Genomic DNA, 18,205 nt, shown 5'->3' on the forward strand with positions numbered 1-18,205 from the left:
TTTTTTGTAAACAATGCAATTATCGTTGAGTGATAATTGCACACTGTGCAATTACCGCTGTAATTTTTCGATAATTGCACACTTCAAACGGACAGATTATAATACGAAGGAAATATTCTACATAATAAAATATTCACCATAACAGCACCGCAAATGAGAACAATATTTGATGGAGAATTTATAGAAAGGGAAAACGGAATCGTTGGTAAATCCGGAAATGTTGCGTACGAAACAATGGAAAATAAACTGGGTATAAAAAGATCTATTCTTAGTACAATCCGCGATTTTAACGGACTGATCCGTTAAGTTTGAAGTAGAGTAAGGGATGAGCACCGCTTGATAAGAGTGCCTGATTCGCATCAATCTATACCCTTCCTGTTTAATCATCCAGCAAAACTATGCAGCGCCAACAACAATTAGATAAATGTACGGACTGGAATTGAGTCTGATAGCACTTACCCCTAGCAATTTAACATCCGGATAGGGCTTGTCGTCGCTATCCGACACGTTCCGGTGATTCCGCTTCATTTGCCGCAGCGCTTTCAGCCGACTGTACTCATCCGAACACACTTTTTTCCAAACATAGTAAAACTGGATGCACTGTTTCACCGATTTCGACTTGATCTGGAATATGCAGATGGGCACACAGATTAGGGGCGAAATTGTGAAGAACTTATCCAATATCGAACGTACCTCTTCAGCTATTCTAATAAAATCTTTGTCGAACTTCAGCAGGCATCTATGGAATAGTTCAGTTTCAGCAGATGTCCACTTGTCACTCTCACTATATGAATAGGCCAGTAGCGGATGGTCAGCTGGTAGATGCGGGGATGGCTGCATCAATCGAAGCATTGCATCCTAGAAAACAATCCACTTTGACTTGGCCAAATAAACACTAATTTATTCTACAAAAAATTATGAAACTTGTGGGGTTTTCAAGTACTTTCCAACAATGAGAGTGAAAGCTGTTACCTCTTTCGATACGTGAAATTTCAATATAATAAGGAATTTTTACTGTAGCAGTGTGATTTATTATCAACCTCAGTTGAGAAAAACACTGTTTGGTGTGATAAATCAATGTTTAAAGTTTAAAATTAGCTATCAATTAGTCGATAAAATGAAAGATTTCCTTCGAACTTACATGTATATTCCCACCACACATATGAAGAAGATGCATGGCATATTCTTTGTTTCGCCCTCCGCCCGGGATGGCGGCACAGCATGCGAACTCCAGATACATATCGACTGAAACAGAAAGTATCCATTTCATTTTTTAATTATGGTAATATTATTTTGCGGGTTATTTTACACTTTTTACATTCGCGCTATATCAGCGTGTATCAGCTTACTCAAAATGCGTTGTCGGGACAATCAGTTTGTCGAAATGAAACGAGCGTTTCGCTTTCGTATTTAGATTTTTTTGAATATTCTTTCCATTTTTTCGTTTGAGCGAAATACCTTTGAGGATGCAGGCTAATCGTACTCGCAAAAAGTCACGAAGAAACACCAGTTTTAACGAATGGCCCTGCGAAAACCTAACTGTTTAGATGAATGTTTTAGCTGTATCCAGAGTTGTCGATTTCGAGGTCATTGCCGAAATCTGGTCATTTTTTCGCGATTTCAGGCCGCGGTAGAAAATAAAATAATTTCTTCCTGACTTTCTTTTCCACTACCTACGTCCTAAAACCCGCTCCAGCAGATTGCTTTATCATATCCGATAAAGTCCCAACTAGAAAACATATTAACTAGTATCGGGAGTAATTTGATTATATTTGGGCATTGCTTAACAGATTGAATTAAATTTTCATTCAAATTTGCTTGAGGAAATCTTCGTGAAAATCATTACTGAAAACGTCTTCTTTACTTACCTTCTGAGTCAGTACAGCTGCTGATTCCTGGATCCCACAGCAGGTCTTCATAAACCGGTTGCGGGCTCATCCGTTTCGGCACTGACGTATAAGTGGGGATTGTGCATTGATTTTGAGGGCCAATATTTATGTGAGGAGTTGAATCGGTTTCTGGAATGGGGTCGCCCCAAGTGGAACCATCCTCACCTACCATCGCAATTACAACTGGTCAAACGCCTTTGCTACATCAGTGTTACATACCGAATTTGTACTTTATATTCGCATACAAGCCCGATCCGGGTCGTTGGGGATTCAAAATTGGCTGAGGAGTAAACCGCGTTGATCCTTGAGGTTTACTTCTGGTTGTGCGTAGCTTGGATTGGTGGAATACTGGGAGTTGGAGTGGTTCGGTGCGTAGTCTTTTTCGCGCTTGTTTTATTGGGCTACTAGTTGGAATCCTGGAAAGTTACTTCAATGATTAACTCCAAGCAGTAGCTTACGAGTTACGCAAAAAAAAGATTGATTTTCAGCCTAAAATGTTGTAAATCAAAACTGAAAGATACTCTCCGAGAGAGATAGAGGAGCTTTCAACGAAAAAATACCTCAAAAGCTTTGATAAACACTGCAGAGATTATCATGAGAACTTACGTTGTTGGACTGAGAAACACATCGTTGCATTCTTCCCTCCTCGCTTCATTCACAATTTTACACCTATTAGTAGTGATAATTTTCGTTGACGTTTGATTCGGTACAGCTTTCGCCAGAGTGAGCTTTTGCACTTTAACTCTACCATCTTTGGTTCCAATTTCCTGGCTACTGGTCGTAACCAGCTGGGCGTTGGACAGGACGAAGTTTTTCGTTGCACAGCCGGAACTGCTGGTCTGAATCAGCTTCAGCTCACCATTGGCGTCCACCAACAGTCCCGTGAAATTTCCCCCATTCAATTCGATCAGTCCGTTGTTACTCAACAGTCTTACTGGAACGCCGTTCAATTGGATGCGCTTTTTCAACACAAAGTCCTTCGGTTGGCTCGAGAGAAGCGGATCCTCGGAATTTGGAAGCATTAAGGTGGCGGAAGTTCCAGATCCTGAAACAATCAAGGCAATGGGTGGTGTTGAATGAAGGAAGCACAGGAAGGTCCTATGTTCGAAAACGAACAGAAAGTGTCTTATGGAAAACTACGTTTTTGAAAAATTAATATTTTACCCCCTGCACAACCCTTCCAACCAACTACTATACGAACGCACAAACGTGACCAAAATTTCGGAAAGACTAATACACTTACAGACAAAATGGACAAACAACCCCCACAACTGGACCATACTGAATCCCCTTTGCCTGACAAAACAGGCAAAACATTCCCGTTTTCGTACCCCAACAGATACTTTACTAGAACACCTACAAACGCAACTGAACTAACGACTAAGACCTGTTTGTTTTGTAGGCCAGGATTTTTTTTTATCACTGATTAGTTTATACCAGTGTTAGGAATAGGAATTAATTTTAGAATAAGCTAGGCTAAGACACATATGTACTACTCAAGGGCAGAAAGACCGATTGGGTCGATAGCCTTTTTCTATAGGAAATAAAGATTATTTATATATATACAATATTTTACACGGCAGAAAGGAAGTAGCGGATGAACATTAAGGCAACAACTTAAAACGCGAAAACAATAAAACAATTACACAAACATAAGTAACAGAGATGAGTGAAGATTGGATATCGGAAGACCTAGAACTTTGTAGACTGATTAACCGTAAAATAGAAAGGTTTCCAATCTTCTTCACTTTCCAAATCTCTATAAGTACATGAAATACTGAAAATACTCTTACCCCATTGCGGTAAGGCAGATGCTTGACTAGAAGCCTTTGGTGAGGAACTGTATGTATTAGAAGGATGAGGAGAAGGCATTGATGTAGTCACTCTTGGAGACGGCACAGGAGTGAGCCCTAACGAATCGTTTTCAGACTGCGAAGGTGGAGTATTGGAAAGCGGATAAAGGTTGTCCTCATTTATACTTTCGCCAGGCAGGATTTCCTGGATTGCTTCTTCAACTGCCGCCGAGCTGGACATTGTGCTGGTGTAGAATGCCGCAGATAGAGGCGAAGAAGCCTGCGGTGGTTCGTCGATGCCTGCATTAAGAAGCATAATGTTGTATAAAATTTTGGATTAATTTGCAATATCATACCTCTTTCGACCATCTGCCCAAAGTCATCATTGGGCGACACCATGGAGACGTTCATGTTTTGTCCAAAGCATGGACTCTGACCTTCATGGCTAGCTGGAGGGGTTGGATAGGCGAAGCCTGGAGAGTCGTGCCTGATCATGGGACTTTGGAGAGGCGACTGAGTAGTAAAAGTGTGCGGTGATCTTGCATAGGCACCCGGCGAATGGGTCGGGTAACCAGGAGATTGAATTTCCAGATTCTTAGACGAATGGTAGGTGCTGAACTCCGCCAGGCTTTCAGGTAACGGGGAGTTCAGCACAGCTTGCAGCTCCTGATTGACGGGGATTTGAATAGACTGCTGCGAGATTGTCATGGGCTCTTCATGTAAACTTGCAATATCATCCAGACTCAGTTCCTGAAGATCCTCATCCCCTTCATTCTTCATATCCAAAAGGCCCTCCTCCTTGATGGTCAGCAAGTTGTCATCCTTAATTAACAGATTGTCGTCTAGTGATTCTGACTGGAATGATATTTGAGACAAATGACTCGGATCAACACCCTGAATCATCATAGTGTTGTTCGAGAAAACCTCGTCCTCTAAACTAGGAGTTACAAACTGCCGCTCGTCTTGATATATTTCCACGTTATCCAGCGAGAATGAATCTGAGCGGTACTGCAACAAATGCGCGGCCTGACCTGGATCGGAGGTAGTACGTTTAACACAGATTTTTTCCCTTTTCACAATAAGGTCAGCGATCGCTTGAGCTTCTTGATAGGATTTGGAGGACTTCAATGCCTCCGCATCGGAATGTCTACGGTGTTTATCGAGGACCAGATGCGGTGGAGCTGGAACAACGAACGAAGTGTGCTTGTGATCCATATCGACTTGTGTAGCCGATGTCGTATGGCTGATCGCTTCGACATGTCGGGTGCTGGGCGATGAATTTCGTTTGTTGATTATTTTTTCCTCGATCAAAGCCCGCACGCTGCTGCTGGCGGTTTGGAGCGGCGGTCCAGTTTGCTCTTTTTTATCCAGTTTTTTCGTATCTGGATCCTAGAATGAAAACCATGTGTTAGAGTGCGCGGGTTCACGAGTTTTATCCTTGAGATTAAGTTGCTTGGGATGATGAGCCAGCTACATGAAGTTAAATGCATTAAGGTCTACTTATGGTAAGATGAATGCTACATGTTTACGCAAAGAGCTGCCCACCTAATAGAATTTCGAATTTTGCCCGTTTTCATACAGGCTGATTCATTAGGATTGCGAGGCGGAGTGAATTTGACTTTTCAACTAACTTAGGTAAAATCGCAATTTGATTACAAGTTTTGCTATCGTTGTTGCAACCGCCCGGATTATTCAGGCTTGTAGGTGTCTACTTGAAAAGAAGGATTTAGAAGAATTATTCTGACGAAACATTAGGAAGAGACGAAAGACGACGAAATACATTAGAAAAGACGCCTGGTTGTAATTAATGTACGTTGATGAAATGAAAATGTTTCAGAAAATGCGTTTTAGTTCATTTTCAAAACAGCAAAACAACAAAGCATTATAAAATTACAAATACTCTGATTGGGCATCTATATGACCACAAACAACCAAAAGTCCAGTAATACTGACCTCGGTTTGACTTGAAAATTATACTGAACAAATGCAGAGTTAATGCAGCAGATTAATATCGTCAACCCAATAATGTCGTCCTGTTTGTTTAGAGATGATTTCGGTAAATTCATTGATGATTGCGAAAGCGAAAATGCAATAATTTGATGTTCCATTGAATAACACGAATATGTGATTATCAATTGTGGGGCTTTTATTAAGTGCATCATCATAACGGCATGCCTTTGTTCCTCTAATAATATGTATGGTTTATTTCAAAAGATTTATGAGTCGAACATTTCCAACAATATGGGCTCTATGCAAGCATTTCGAACAATGGGCATTGTACTTTTTTCTGTGCATTAGTCACTACCGACTCTATGTAATATGAATACTCTATCGAATGAATGTGGCTACCGATTTTTCAGCTTTCATAATACACAGTTGTTAAATAATATTTTCAATGAGGTCTATTCTACTGCTGCCTTTCAGTAGCAATATGATGCTCTATGCAATTTATCTCTATTTGTACTTGAATGCAATAACGAATTAATAGATCGAAATAAAAATGAATTATTCCCATTGGTTCCAATCAATTATCGTAAGAGCATGTAATTGGATTCGCAATAAAATTACATAAATAAAATCATTTCTACTTCGATCCAGTTATAATTTATAGCAGTTTTACTTGCAGCTTTATTGCAGATGCCTACGCAAATACTGAACACTACAACTTTTTTAATTTGCTGTTGAGTTAATTACCTCGTCAAATTCGACGATTTTTTCGCTCAATGAAATTACCTAAAAATTAGATTTCGATTATTCATTGAAGTTAATTGCATTTGCGAAACTTTTTGGTTCAGCTTTTGTAGGAGTCAATTTACCTGTTCAATGGAGATATTAGTTTTGTCGTGCAATTTAGCCACCTAAAAATATAGAAGAGTTAGGAAGGAAAAGTTTACTAGTTTAGTAGAACATGCATTAGGGCTAAAAGTATTTAATTGCAGCAGTGATTTATTGTAGAACTAATTTACTGATCGGATAAGTAACTAGCTGAAGATACTGAATACCTACGGCCACATTAAATGTGGGTAGATCACCACTAGAATTTTAAGCATTATATGCGGTTTAAATTCATTCGGGAGGTTTAGTAAAACAATCAAGCATCTTGCATGGCTGTACAGAAATTAACAGATTATTTAAAGTAGGGCGTATGAATCGAGCGATTATGTAACAGTCTTTAATAAGGTTCACAGTACAAAGAACGGCTTAAAAAAAACATCTTGTGCCTTATATAAATCGTGAGATGCGGCTTCCTAATATTTTTTATATATGTTTTTTTAATAGATATTTAGTCCATAGTTTTAAATAGAACACCCTATTTAAGAATGGCCACTTTGTGGAACTGGTGAACTTTGGGATTTCAGGACGCCGTGGAATAGAATTCTTTTACAAAGTTTTCGACCAAAAATCAAGTTTTTACATGTTTTTGAGCCCAATGTTTTTGATGCCATCATCTCAAAAATGTTGCCTAATTTTTGCTCAAATCTGGCACCACTTGAGCTCAAGCGCTCGTTTTCTACCACTGAACAGAACATTGAAAACTTGATTCATCAGGTCAAAACTTAAAACATAGTTAAATAGAAAATAAAGTTTTTACATAAATGTCAACATATTTTTTTTAAAGTGGCTTTGAAAGAATTGGAAAATCGGCTTAAACATCACACCACTTTTTTGGTCATATTTAACGAATCATTTGAGCCACACCGCTCGATTTGTAACCACGGAATAGAGGATTAACCAAGGATTAATCACGTGAAACACCATTTGCAATATATCAGCAGTTTACACACAATAAAGCAAGATTTCAGAAACTTGTTTTAGTTTACGCGATTCTTCCAAAATTGGGCAATCAACTTACACATGGCTTCGCCTTTTTGGTAAAAACTCGAAAACCATTTGAGCTATAGCGTTGTTTTTTTACCACTGGAAAGACAGCTCACAAACACAAACACCCCATTCACACAGTGAAATTTAGTTACTCTATAGTGACAGTTTTGGTGTTTTCACAGTTTCAGTTTTCACAAAAATTGGAAATTTGTACATTACATATATAGGAGCAGGAAAAGTCAATTTTTTAAAACATATCGCCACCTTTGTGCTTATATTTCAGGAACAACTTGCGATAGTGCGCTCATTTCTACACCACTGGATAGAAGATAAAAAATCATCGAGAAATTTCCGTTTTCAGGCAAATGGCCAACAACATAATCTTTAATTTTACGCGGGTTTGGAAGAAGGGCAGGTTTGGCAAAAAAGCCAAATTTCATCATATTTTTTGGTTTTCCACGGTTTTAAACGAATTGGAAAATCAGCTTAGGCATACCATTTTTTGGTCATATTTCAAGAATCATTTGATCTACAGCAATGGTTTTCTGACCATTGAATAGAGGATTACCATGTAAAACACCACTTGGAATATATTGGCAGTTTTCACTATTAAAGCAAAATTTCAGAATATTTTTTTTACTTGATGCACTTTTGGTAAAATTGGGCACTCAACTGGCACATGAGTTCACCTTTTTAGTAATATTTCAAGAACCATTTGAGCTGTAGAGTTGTTTTTTACCACTGGTTAGACAGCTAAAAAACCCATTCACTCAGTGAAACAGGAAAAGTCATTTGAAACATAGCGCCACTTATTTGCTGACACCTCAAGGAACAAATTGGGCTGTTGTGAGGATTTTTTGGCCACTGGATATACAAAAAGAAATATTGGCCGTTTTGGGCAAAAGGCGAAATTTTAACATATTTCTAAGTTTTCCGCGAAATATGCTCAAACATCACACGACTAAAAAATAATTTTTCAAGGGAAACATCAGTTGAGAGTTTTCGGGAAAATTAGAGAATTCCAGGCAAACACCACACCACTTTTTTGCTCATATCTCAAGAACCATTTAAGTTACAGCGCTTGCTTTCTTATGCATTAACTTTGGTTTTCACCCAAAAAAAAAGAAACATCCTAACAGAAAAATCTTTAATTGGAACTGAGTGATGTCTAAAATGTAGACCAGCAAAAATATGCATTTTTTAAATAGTAGAAAGAAGGACAGTCTTAACTGACTAGTTAAAAGAGAGTTGTAGTTTGAGAATTGGAGATCGGGCTCAAATAAGCGTCTAAACTTTGATGCCACCAAGCTTTTGAAATTTACTCTGGTTCCTTCATCATTTTTGTATTATCTGTAACTTGAAAGTATTATATTTGTCTTGTTCTCTAACAAACCTGGCTAACGTTGAAGATGTAAAATTCATCCTCTTGATCTATGTTGCGTGAGAACTGGATGTTTTCTTTAAATTTAAACAGGTTCGAACCCTGATGCAGGAATTAGAATTATACTCTCGATTGCGTCCTCCTCAAGACCGAGACCATACGAACTACAACTCCTCTTTTAAAATAATAGTAAATAAAACGCGCTCTAACTTCGGTATCAAAAACGTTTGAGTTAATTTTTTAAAGACAATTTTTTTAACTTTAAAAAGTTGTCTTCAGTTAATGCTTAAATAACTTTTCAAGCCAGAGAAATGTAATTATAACTTTCAAAACTCTTCTTTTGCATTCAGGAAGCATCATCTGAATGTCATATAACACACAGAATGTTTTATACACCAATTCATTTATAACACACACAAGAGTGCCAGTTTATAACATTTGTTGAAAAGCCTTTCTCTACCGCAAATTATACACGTAGTCCATAGTTAATTCCAAACACCAACCACCGCAAATGCATTATCAGTACGCTTTGACTGGCTTAAATTAGATAGAAATAGCAAACGTGTTACCTTTTTGAAGTAGCCTCCATGCAACCTCATGTGTCCATTCAGAGCAGGAATATTCTTAAACCTTCTCTTGCATAAATTGCATTCCACTGGCTTGAGGATGGGCTGCTTGTCCTGGGCAGTGGGCGAAGGCATAGACGGGGTTGTTGTGGTAACTTTACTTTGAGGACTCGAAGCCCCCGATGAAATCGTTTTCACCTGCATGCATTGTTGCTGCTGCTAAAAAAAATAAAAAACACTAATTAGTATTGCGATAAGAATGATGAGAACGTTAAAAAGTGACCGTGATGGTTTACTTCAGTATTTTCGTTCAAGGCCGGGAGTCGAGTTAGTTAATTATACCAAGGGTCTCATGTCTCGCATGGAAGTGTTTTTTAATTCATTGTGTATATTTTCCTGACTGTATTTCAACTTAATTCAAAAGAAATTCCTGGGTTCCAGTCAATTTTATTGTTCATCATTTAAGATGTTATAAATACGTTTCGGTGTCTTTTTCCACCATCATCAGTTTGCATGTATGGCTGTTTCTACCTTCACATTTGGCAAGCAATTGGTGGTGATGGCTGATGATGGTGGAGAAAAACACCGAAACGTRTTTGTAACATTTTAAATGATGAACAATAAAATTGACTGGAACCCAGGTTTTTTTTTGAATTAAGTGTTTTTTAAATCAGATCAGTTTGGATATTGGTTGTAGCAGCGAACGTTTCCAAGCACTAATCACAAATCTATGCCTTTCCAATACGCAATTATTACTCAATTACCTGCCCAACATGCGCCAAATAATTGTTCCWGTATTGATCCATAACTTTCACATTAAACAGCACAATCACTAGCTACTAACGAAAACTACTGGGGTACAACACAATTCGCTAACATTCTCAGTCCGTTACGCAAGGGCTTTAAATCCTTTTAAAAGCACTTGTTCTAAATTCTCGAAAGGGGATAAAACTGATTCGTGGTTGACGTCACTCGGTCCAGCAATAACCGGATTAGATGGAGATATTTGATGAGTCTAATCGGGACAGTGTCACCCTTATGGGGTCCGTTGTGTGCGATAATGGATGGGAATTACTGCTTTGAATCGATGCTGTTTAGCTCGTTTTTAACTGAAAAAATCATGCAATTTGGTTAGTAATGGAACCTTATGTGCTTGTCCAATCAACTACAACAAATTTGTAAAAGATCACATACTCAATTCAAGAGAATTAGTGGAAAAAAGACCCAAGATGGGGTTGAAGTTTTTTTTGTTATGCATATATCGGGTGTTTTACAGCTAGTCGCCGTCTTCCCGTTCCCAATCTCCATCGGTCTCGATTCTCGACTTCCATTGCTTCTCTTATGCCCACAGTCTATGATCTTCTGGGTTTTGCTCTCTTTCTCCCTCCTGGTGGGTCCAGGAGGTTAAACATTTTTAGGGGTAATCTTTGTTTATCTATCCCATTCATTTTAATCCTCTCTTTTTAAACTTTCCAGAACTGTTTATTGCGGAGCTGCTCTTTGTCTTATGTCCTTATTTCTGTTTCTTTGCAACTTAGATATTTCTTCACCGCGTCGCAGATAGTCCCTTTATACAGTATTTATTTTTAGTTTCATTTCCGCCCCCAGTGTCCACAATTCAACACCATTGTCCTTCCTATATGCCTTTTCACTTCTGTTGAAATGTGTCTGTCCCACCAAACTGGATTTTAGCAATCAATGACTTTCCGATTCTGTCCAATGCGCCTTTTAACTAAACTAAAAAATCTGCAAGTTTTACAACTAATTTAATTTGATTCAGTTAAGCTGTTAACAATTAGCTCAAAACTTTCCGTGTTTTAAAAATGGCCTTCAAAACAGTTCATTTCTAACTGACAAAGATGCAATTAATGCCAAATTCACTTACCTTGTCTGAAACATGCTCTATTGATATAAACAGGCTTTTCATAGGCAGTAAAGTGTTTTTATTTCGCTTGAAAATGCGTTATAACTGGTAATCAATTTCGTATACATTGGGGGTAAGGCCTTAGTCAAATTGTCCCCTTTTTTTCGCCGAAACGCATTTGCATACTGAATTTTCACATTGGCAGCCATAGAGGCTGTAAACCTATATTATGAACATTTTGAAAACATTTTACTACAGGCACTGGAATTAACAATTTTCCCTCTTTTACTCGGCCTGTCTATGCATTTAAATTACGGGTATTAGACAGGGATTTGAGGCAAATGCAAAGGGGGCTTTTTTACTGCCCGATTTATCTGAAGAATGTCTGCAATTCGGGGATATAGCATAAGATTTAAAAACAACGCCGCCATTATTTATGAGTTTCAGCTTGCATAATATAATCAAAATACATGATCCTTTATTTAAATTGTTAAGCTACTGAGGGTGCCGCCTTAATCGACTGTTGCAATCGCCCAGAGCTAAATAGAATATTCCTCGGTTTGTATTATGATATTCAAATGCAAAGTTTTTACCTTGCCTTTTTTCTTTGCTTTTAGGCTAAGTGCACATTTACTTTCATATTAAACGGAAAAAATGCTGTTTTTATGTAAAGTTTCCACAGGTAGCCACCTGAGCATCGTTTGTTTAAGAGCGATCAAATTATGCTAACAATGTCATTAAAATTCTTCGAAATGTTCTTAGCTGTTTTCAGTCTACTCGAGATGGCTTGATATATATAAATGTCTAAAGTATCCACCCTTATTAATTATCCCCAGATCACCGATACAAAACACGTAAACAAATGCGTATGCAAATAAGACGAACGAGCTGTTCCACCCCTCGACACCTTCTATCAATTTAATGGAACGGGGTAGAGAATCCCGGTGAAATCTAGGAGGAGGGTTAAAGGTCGTTGAGTTCCCATAGCATCCCCTTTACATGATCAATCCGCATGTTCAATTTGGATATACGTGTAGTAAAAAAACCCTCATTTTAATTTCGGTTGAGATTTTCTACAAATTAGCAACTTGATAAGGTTTCAAGTTGCTCACTCCAGCAGTAAAACTGCAAATTACATTTCCAGTTAGCTCGCGATTTTCCACGAACTAAAAATACGATATTGCAATTCGCAGTAGAATTTGTTTTGAACCGACCGAGCAATCGTAAAAGTCCAACAATCCTATTAAAATTAATTTTAAATTAATTAGGTGGAAAGCTGCCGGGCTGCATAATGAAATTAAAAAGGGAAAAGTTTTACACAAAATTAAAAATCCTTCACAAAGTTTTGGACAAGCACTTTGCTAAAAGCATAATTATATTTTAATGTTGCAGGAAAAAGGCTTATGGATCCAATTAGGGATTGGTTCGAATTTGCATCTTGAGAAGTTCCTCTTAAAAATTAGTTAACGGTGCATGCAAATTTCAAGGTGCTAACACGTTATTAAATAGAAAATAAGGCGTTTAAAGCTCATAAACCTGAGAGATTCATGCGAATCGCTGGTAATCGTTTATTGTGCAATACCGATCGAAAATAAATGTGTTTAAACACATGTAAGTTATCCGAAAAATTCTTGAGATGTCTCATAGTCAATAGCAGACACTTGAATCTGTGAACTCTGAAAATTCCCATATTTAAATCCCACCAACCTCTGATATTCTTTGAGGTTTGAAAATATAGTAAAATCTGAAATTTCTGCAATATATTTTTGCTTAAGTTGTAAATTTTGCTGCTTTAAACATGAAAGTTTTCAGACAAATCTAATCCGATCTTCAAATTACGAATCTGTCAAGTAGAAGTACTTGCAACTTAAATGTATTCTACCTGCTATAAGCAGATTCTTGTATATCAAGTTGTTATTGAACTCAGCCGGCTGTTCTGAAAACTTTGATCAATAATGGGCTCAAAATTAATATTTTTAGAAACTCAAACTCATTTGTGAATCAAGAACAGTTAGTTCGCAGACTAGATAAAAATTCTGTGAACTTTGAGAATACGATACGAATATAAAAATACTATAAAAACGAATATTTTCAGATCATTCAACAAAATCAATTAATTTCAAACAACAATTGTGTGTTTAAAAAAAATAGTCGATTAATTTATATTTGTCTTTCAAATTTATTTTTTGTATTCAAAGCCCGCTTTTCCCGGCAGATCATGAATTGGTATTCTAGAACTAGATATTTCGAGATTACTATATGCTGCTGTTTAATCCCTTCTGACTTTTACTATATCGCAAGAAATAGCTCGAAACTCTCACACAAGTGCTTCAAAATTACCAATAATTTTGCATGAAAGCTTGTTGTCTAAAAATTGCATGAGTTTATTTGCATATTGTGGCGAAAAAGCCCGACTCTGAAGGAGGAGGTCTTTTTTGTTCCAATTTTGAATGGATTTTGTTTTGTTTTTTTTTGGATAATTATAATTATAATAAATTGAAACAAAAAAAAATGTGGCTCCAATTTTTTCCATTTTGAAATATTCATTGTAATTACGTCGAATCCTTTGAAAATAATTAACTGAGCTAGACTAGCAATCACCACCACGCTGTCTTTAACTGGAACTTTTAATCTGGAACAACTAAATGCTTGAAATCGTCCCCATATATACCAGACACTTGAGGCTTAAAATACAAACAATTCCATACAATTAGCCAAAAGGCAAAATTCTATTCTAAATTCTATTCTCGAACGGCGGGTTTCCACACAACTGTACACTATCCTTTAATGTTGAACTATAAAAGGTCAGAACTTTTAATCTGAAACGAGATTTCTGAAAATTTCACAGTTTATAACGTACATTTTAAATCTCACAGATCTGAAATTGCCACTCAAATCGTGCCGTAGCAGTTTTTGTTGCAAGGTATTTTACATCTCTTCTAGAACTGAATCTTTTCACATAACTGTGCACTGGCCTTTAAAAACCCGAATATTTTCAGTTGCAGCTTCTAGTAACTTGAAAATATTACGGGGTGTCAGAAACATTTGGATCTAAAACGCTTGCAAAATTCAATGAAATTGCACGCAATGCTGATTTTTGGGCAAATTTTGTAAACATTTAACTGCATTAAAGTAAATGCTTTCATATAAGAACAAGCTATTATTTAAAAACTTATAATTTAGAATAACCAAAATCGTGAAATTCTTACAGTCTAAAGCAGATATTTCAATTTTCAATGTAATGCAACTCAAATTTCAATGTAATTTGCACTCAGGCCTAATATTCTGTAAACTTGTAAATACTGAGCTAGAAAATACATTTCCAGGCAACCGCATTCTGTATTTTAAAATTTCATAACTTTTGATTTAAAGCAACTACTGACCTACAATTTTTGCCATTCACACAAATAGAAAAGGAACACAGAAACAAAAAAGAAAATATAAAGAACAATTAAATATAAAGACCAAAGTGCTATTGAATTTGTATAGAAGTTTGTGGTTTATGTATTTTGGCAAAGTATGTACTTTGTCGTTTAAAATCTCCCAACGTTTAAACTAAACTGACGAGTAGATGAAAAGTTTCAGTCTGAGCAGTCATTTGAATGTAAAAATTTTTGTTTCACGCTGATACCTGATTTACTACGAAATGTGTATATATTGAACTAGAATTGAATCTATACACATAACTGCAATTTTTTTATTTCCAACTTTGTTTCGAACAACCGGGAAGTTGGGCTCTCAGCTTATGGCATTTACAATGTAATTTAATTTCATTTTAAAAGCTCTCGAACTCTGCATTCAATTCGCCTTGAAGCCAGAAATTTAGCGAAATACTTCATTGCTAGTATAGAAGTCCATGCTTATACAAATCTAAAATCTTGTAATTTTTACTCTAGCTGCACATCAAATGCTGATTTTCTCTATTTTTAGAGAAACTACAAGTCGTTTTTTAAATATTTATTTTATTTAAAGTAGAACTGTTTTCATGCGCCGCGAAAATAGTCCTGTTAATTGTAATCTGAATTTAAAAACTCGGTAGCAAAAAACAGCAAAGCAACGCAAGAAGCGAGTTTAAACTTTGAAAGACTGTACGAAATTAAAATCGTTAAAAATGAAATCAAAGTTGTCCTAATATTCTTTGTGTCCTATTTCTTTTCTTAGTTTGTCTTGGGAAATTTTCTAATAATTGTACGAATCAGTCGAGCTTGGTAAATGTTGAGTAGCTTTCTGCTTATTTCGACCTGTTTGGGCTAGAATAAAAGGCGACCAAATTGTCACAGTAATGGCGTTCATACTAAAAATGCATTTTATTCAAATCGTAACCAATTCTGAATGTTTGCCAACTTTTTAAAGTTTTCGTACACAGTAAAAAACCTGTTTTGGTTTCTCTATTGCACACACAATAGTACACATATTGTTTGTGCATGAGAAACTTTGCTTTTGCCTTGAGTATCCAAGCAAATGATAGACCTATTAGCTGAATTTTGAACTGTAGGCAAAAATAAGTTCAGACTCGGCAAGGGTTTCTAATTTGAAAAATAAGACCGCCCCGACTTTGAATACGGCATTCAATTTATCTTCGTTTGAAGTCTAGTCTCGAAGTTTTCGGAAACTTTTCGGCGGGCATGTTTTATGATCGAGCCAAGGTGAATGCTATTAAGCGACTACGTCAGTTGAGTTTTGCAGACTCGGATACATTAACCAATAAGTAATAAATTGTGTAGTTTTTTCTGTTGGTTCTTCTTAATTACAAACTTACCGAACTTGGCGACCATGAGGTAGACGACGCTGCTGCCACCGTTTTTTCTTTGCTTCGCGACTTTTTCTTTGGCGATGGTTTTGTGGAGGATGGCGACGAAACTACTTGGTTCTGTCTTTGCGTTTGCTCCATGATTTGATGGATGAGATCCAGCTGTTCTTTCGTTAACCCGTCGTTACTTCTTCCGGCACACTAAACGACAAGAATAGAAATTCGTGATTAAACTAAGCGAATGAGGGACACACGCAGTTTTTCCAAATGATGCAGTTAATTACCTTTCAGTATCAGATACTTTTTAACAATAAAAAGTTAATAAATAAACTTTAATTGGTAGCGCATCGTTTCTAAATGAGAATCGCATTGGAAAATCTATCAGAGCAACGGCCTTTGTTAAAAACGTAATTTTAATAGCCATTCCAGACTAAACATTCATCGAATATTTAATAACGTATTTCACTTTTGCAGCACGCAATAGTAAAATTGAATATTGCAGCGCACAAAAGACGAAAAAAAGATAACGGCATCATGGAATATGGAATATTTCATTTCGATAACGATTCAAATAAATATAAAATGTTCATTCGATGCGAAACATAAATCGTAATTAGCGAATTGTTTTCCCGATTTATTATCACTGTTGGCTTGGCCCGGGAATATATTTTTAGTGTTCGATCAAAAAATATGAAATATTGTTTGGATAAATATGAAATAAAAAATCGCAGCTTTGAAAATATTTTCCATTAGGGACAACGACCGGAATTTAATGAAGAGTAATTGGCCGAATCACCTGAACTTTTAACTTAATAATATTTTAACTAAAGCCATTGTTTTTGTACATCATTTTTAGTATTCTATTTGTGGCCCAGTTTTTAAACGGATTTAGTTAAATTGTTTGCTGTTGTGGTTGTTGAAACTAGCTACAACGATTGATGAACATCCCGAAAACGTTCATACTTGAAACATTAATTTTTTGCGCTGATTTTGCGACACCTTGTAAATGCTTTGGACAACATCACAGCAAGAATCCGATCCAAGTAGTTAAGGGAGTAGAACAGAATTCAAAAACTCTTGTCGAACAGTTCACGAGTTTTTTTCCATCGAAAAAGGGAAACAGTGAAATAAATCGACTGGACTGACCTTTCGGTGTTCGATCGTTATTGCTGAGATTACCGCAAAACTTTCGTAAAGCACTGACACTCTTTTCTTAAGCATTACAAATTGCGAGCCTTCGCGAAAGATCCAAAGGCCGGTATATTTTTCGACGCAAAAATGTTAAGTTTTAGAAGAGATAAATGCACAGCCATTCCGTTGACGGAACACATTTACAATTTGGCCGACTACAAATCTTAAATGGAAGGATTTTAACGGAACTTTCTACGGCTTAACGCGGATTATACTTGGTTTCCGCAAAGCTACATAAATGCTAGTCAGTTATCAGGCTCATTGCTAATTTTTAATATTTTAAAGATTCTATAGATTTTTTTTGTTATCGATATGTCGATGGACTGTTTGGTTGATTTTTTGGTGATAGTTTAATATTTATTTAATTAACTAATTGCACACGGCAGAAATTAAGAAGTTGGCTCTAGAGAAAACAAATATTTGTCCCCAACATAAAAGCGACAAAGCAGCAAGTAGCGATCAAGAGTATAAAAGGCTAAAAAATAAAGTTGAAACCAAAAAAAAACAACTAAACTGTATTTACTGGATGGCATTGTACAGTCATGTACTTACTTAATATGACCAGAAAACTAGTTGATTCACATTGAAAAATACATAAGTAGTTCTTCAATGTTTTAAAACAATTGATACCAAATTTTATTGGTTTTGTCTAGCAACAGTTCATTCTTACAAACTACTTAATAAACCTAGATTAAAGATTGCTTTCGGTTTGTTTGTGCCGAAATAGTGTTTAATAGCTATAAAATATTGAGAATACGGTGGGATTGTCGACTGTTTAAAATGGTTCAGAGAGTGGGCATCAGTCCAAACCAAACGTTGTAACTTTTCATAAACATGTATTATAAAATGTCTGATATAAACGCCTACTAATAGCCACTAAAGCCTGTATGATTCAAATTCACTTTGCATAAAATTTCCTTATTGTGGGTAAGTGTAGATTTGAAAAAAA

At 36.4% G+C, this 18,205-nt stretch overlaps 1 protein-coding gene across 1 annotated transcript in view; it reads right to left on the reverse strand.

The window, feature by feature from the left end:
- Positions 1-18,205, reverse strand: part of LOC109544944 — a 92,527-nt gene that overhangs the window by 10,400 nt on the left and 63,922 nt on the right. Inside the window, exons 8-19 of the mRNA XM_048667271.1 lie at positions 16,075-16,266; positions 9,455-9,670; positions 6,499-6,540; positions 6,377-6,415; positions 4,039-5,071; positions 3,683-3,982; positions 2,496-2,934; positions 2,109-2,305; positions 1,869-2,054; positions 1,142-1,245; positions 694-858; positions 460-624 (exon numbers count right to left, since the gene is read on the reverse strand). Of these exons, the coding sequence (XP_048523228.1) occupies positions 460-624; positions 694-858; positions 1,142-1,245; positions 1,869-2,054; positions 2,109-2,305; positions 2,496-2,934; positions 3,683-3,982; positions 4,039-5,071; positions 6,377-6,415; positions 6,499-6,540; positions 9,455-9,670; positions 16,075-16,266 (3,078 nt within the window). The remainder of the gene's footprint in view (positions 1-459; positions 625-693; positions 859-1,141; positions 1,246-1,868; positions 2,055-2,108; positions 2,306-2,495; positions 2,935-3,682; positions 3,983-4,038; positions 5,072-6,376; positions 6,416-6,498; positions 6,541-9,454; positions 9,671-16,074; positions 16,267-18,205) is intronic.

The sequence above is a fragment of the Dendroctonus ponderosae genome, unplaced genomic scaffold (assembly GCF_020466585.1).
Source record: "Dendroctonus ponderosae isolate FM_Combo_2020 unplaced genomic scaffold, Dpon_F_20191213v2 Dpon_F_20191213_6, whole genome shotgun sequence".
In the NCBI taxonomy this organism is placed as follows: Eukaryota; Metazoa; Arthropoda; class Insecta; order Coleoptera; family Curculionidae; genus Dendroctonus; species Dendroctonus ponderosae.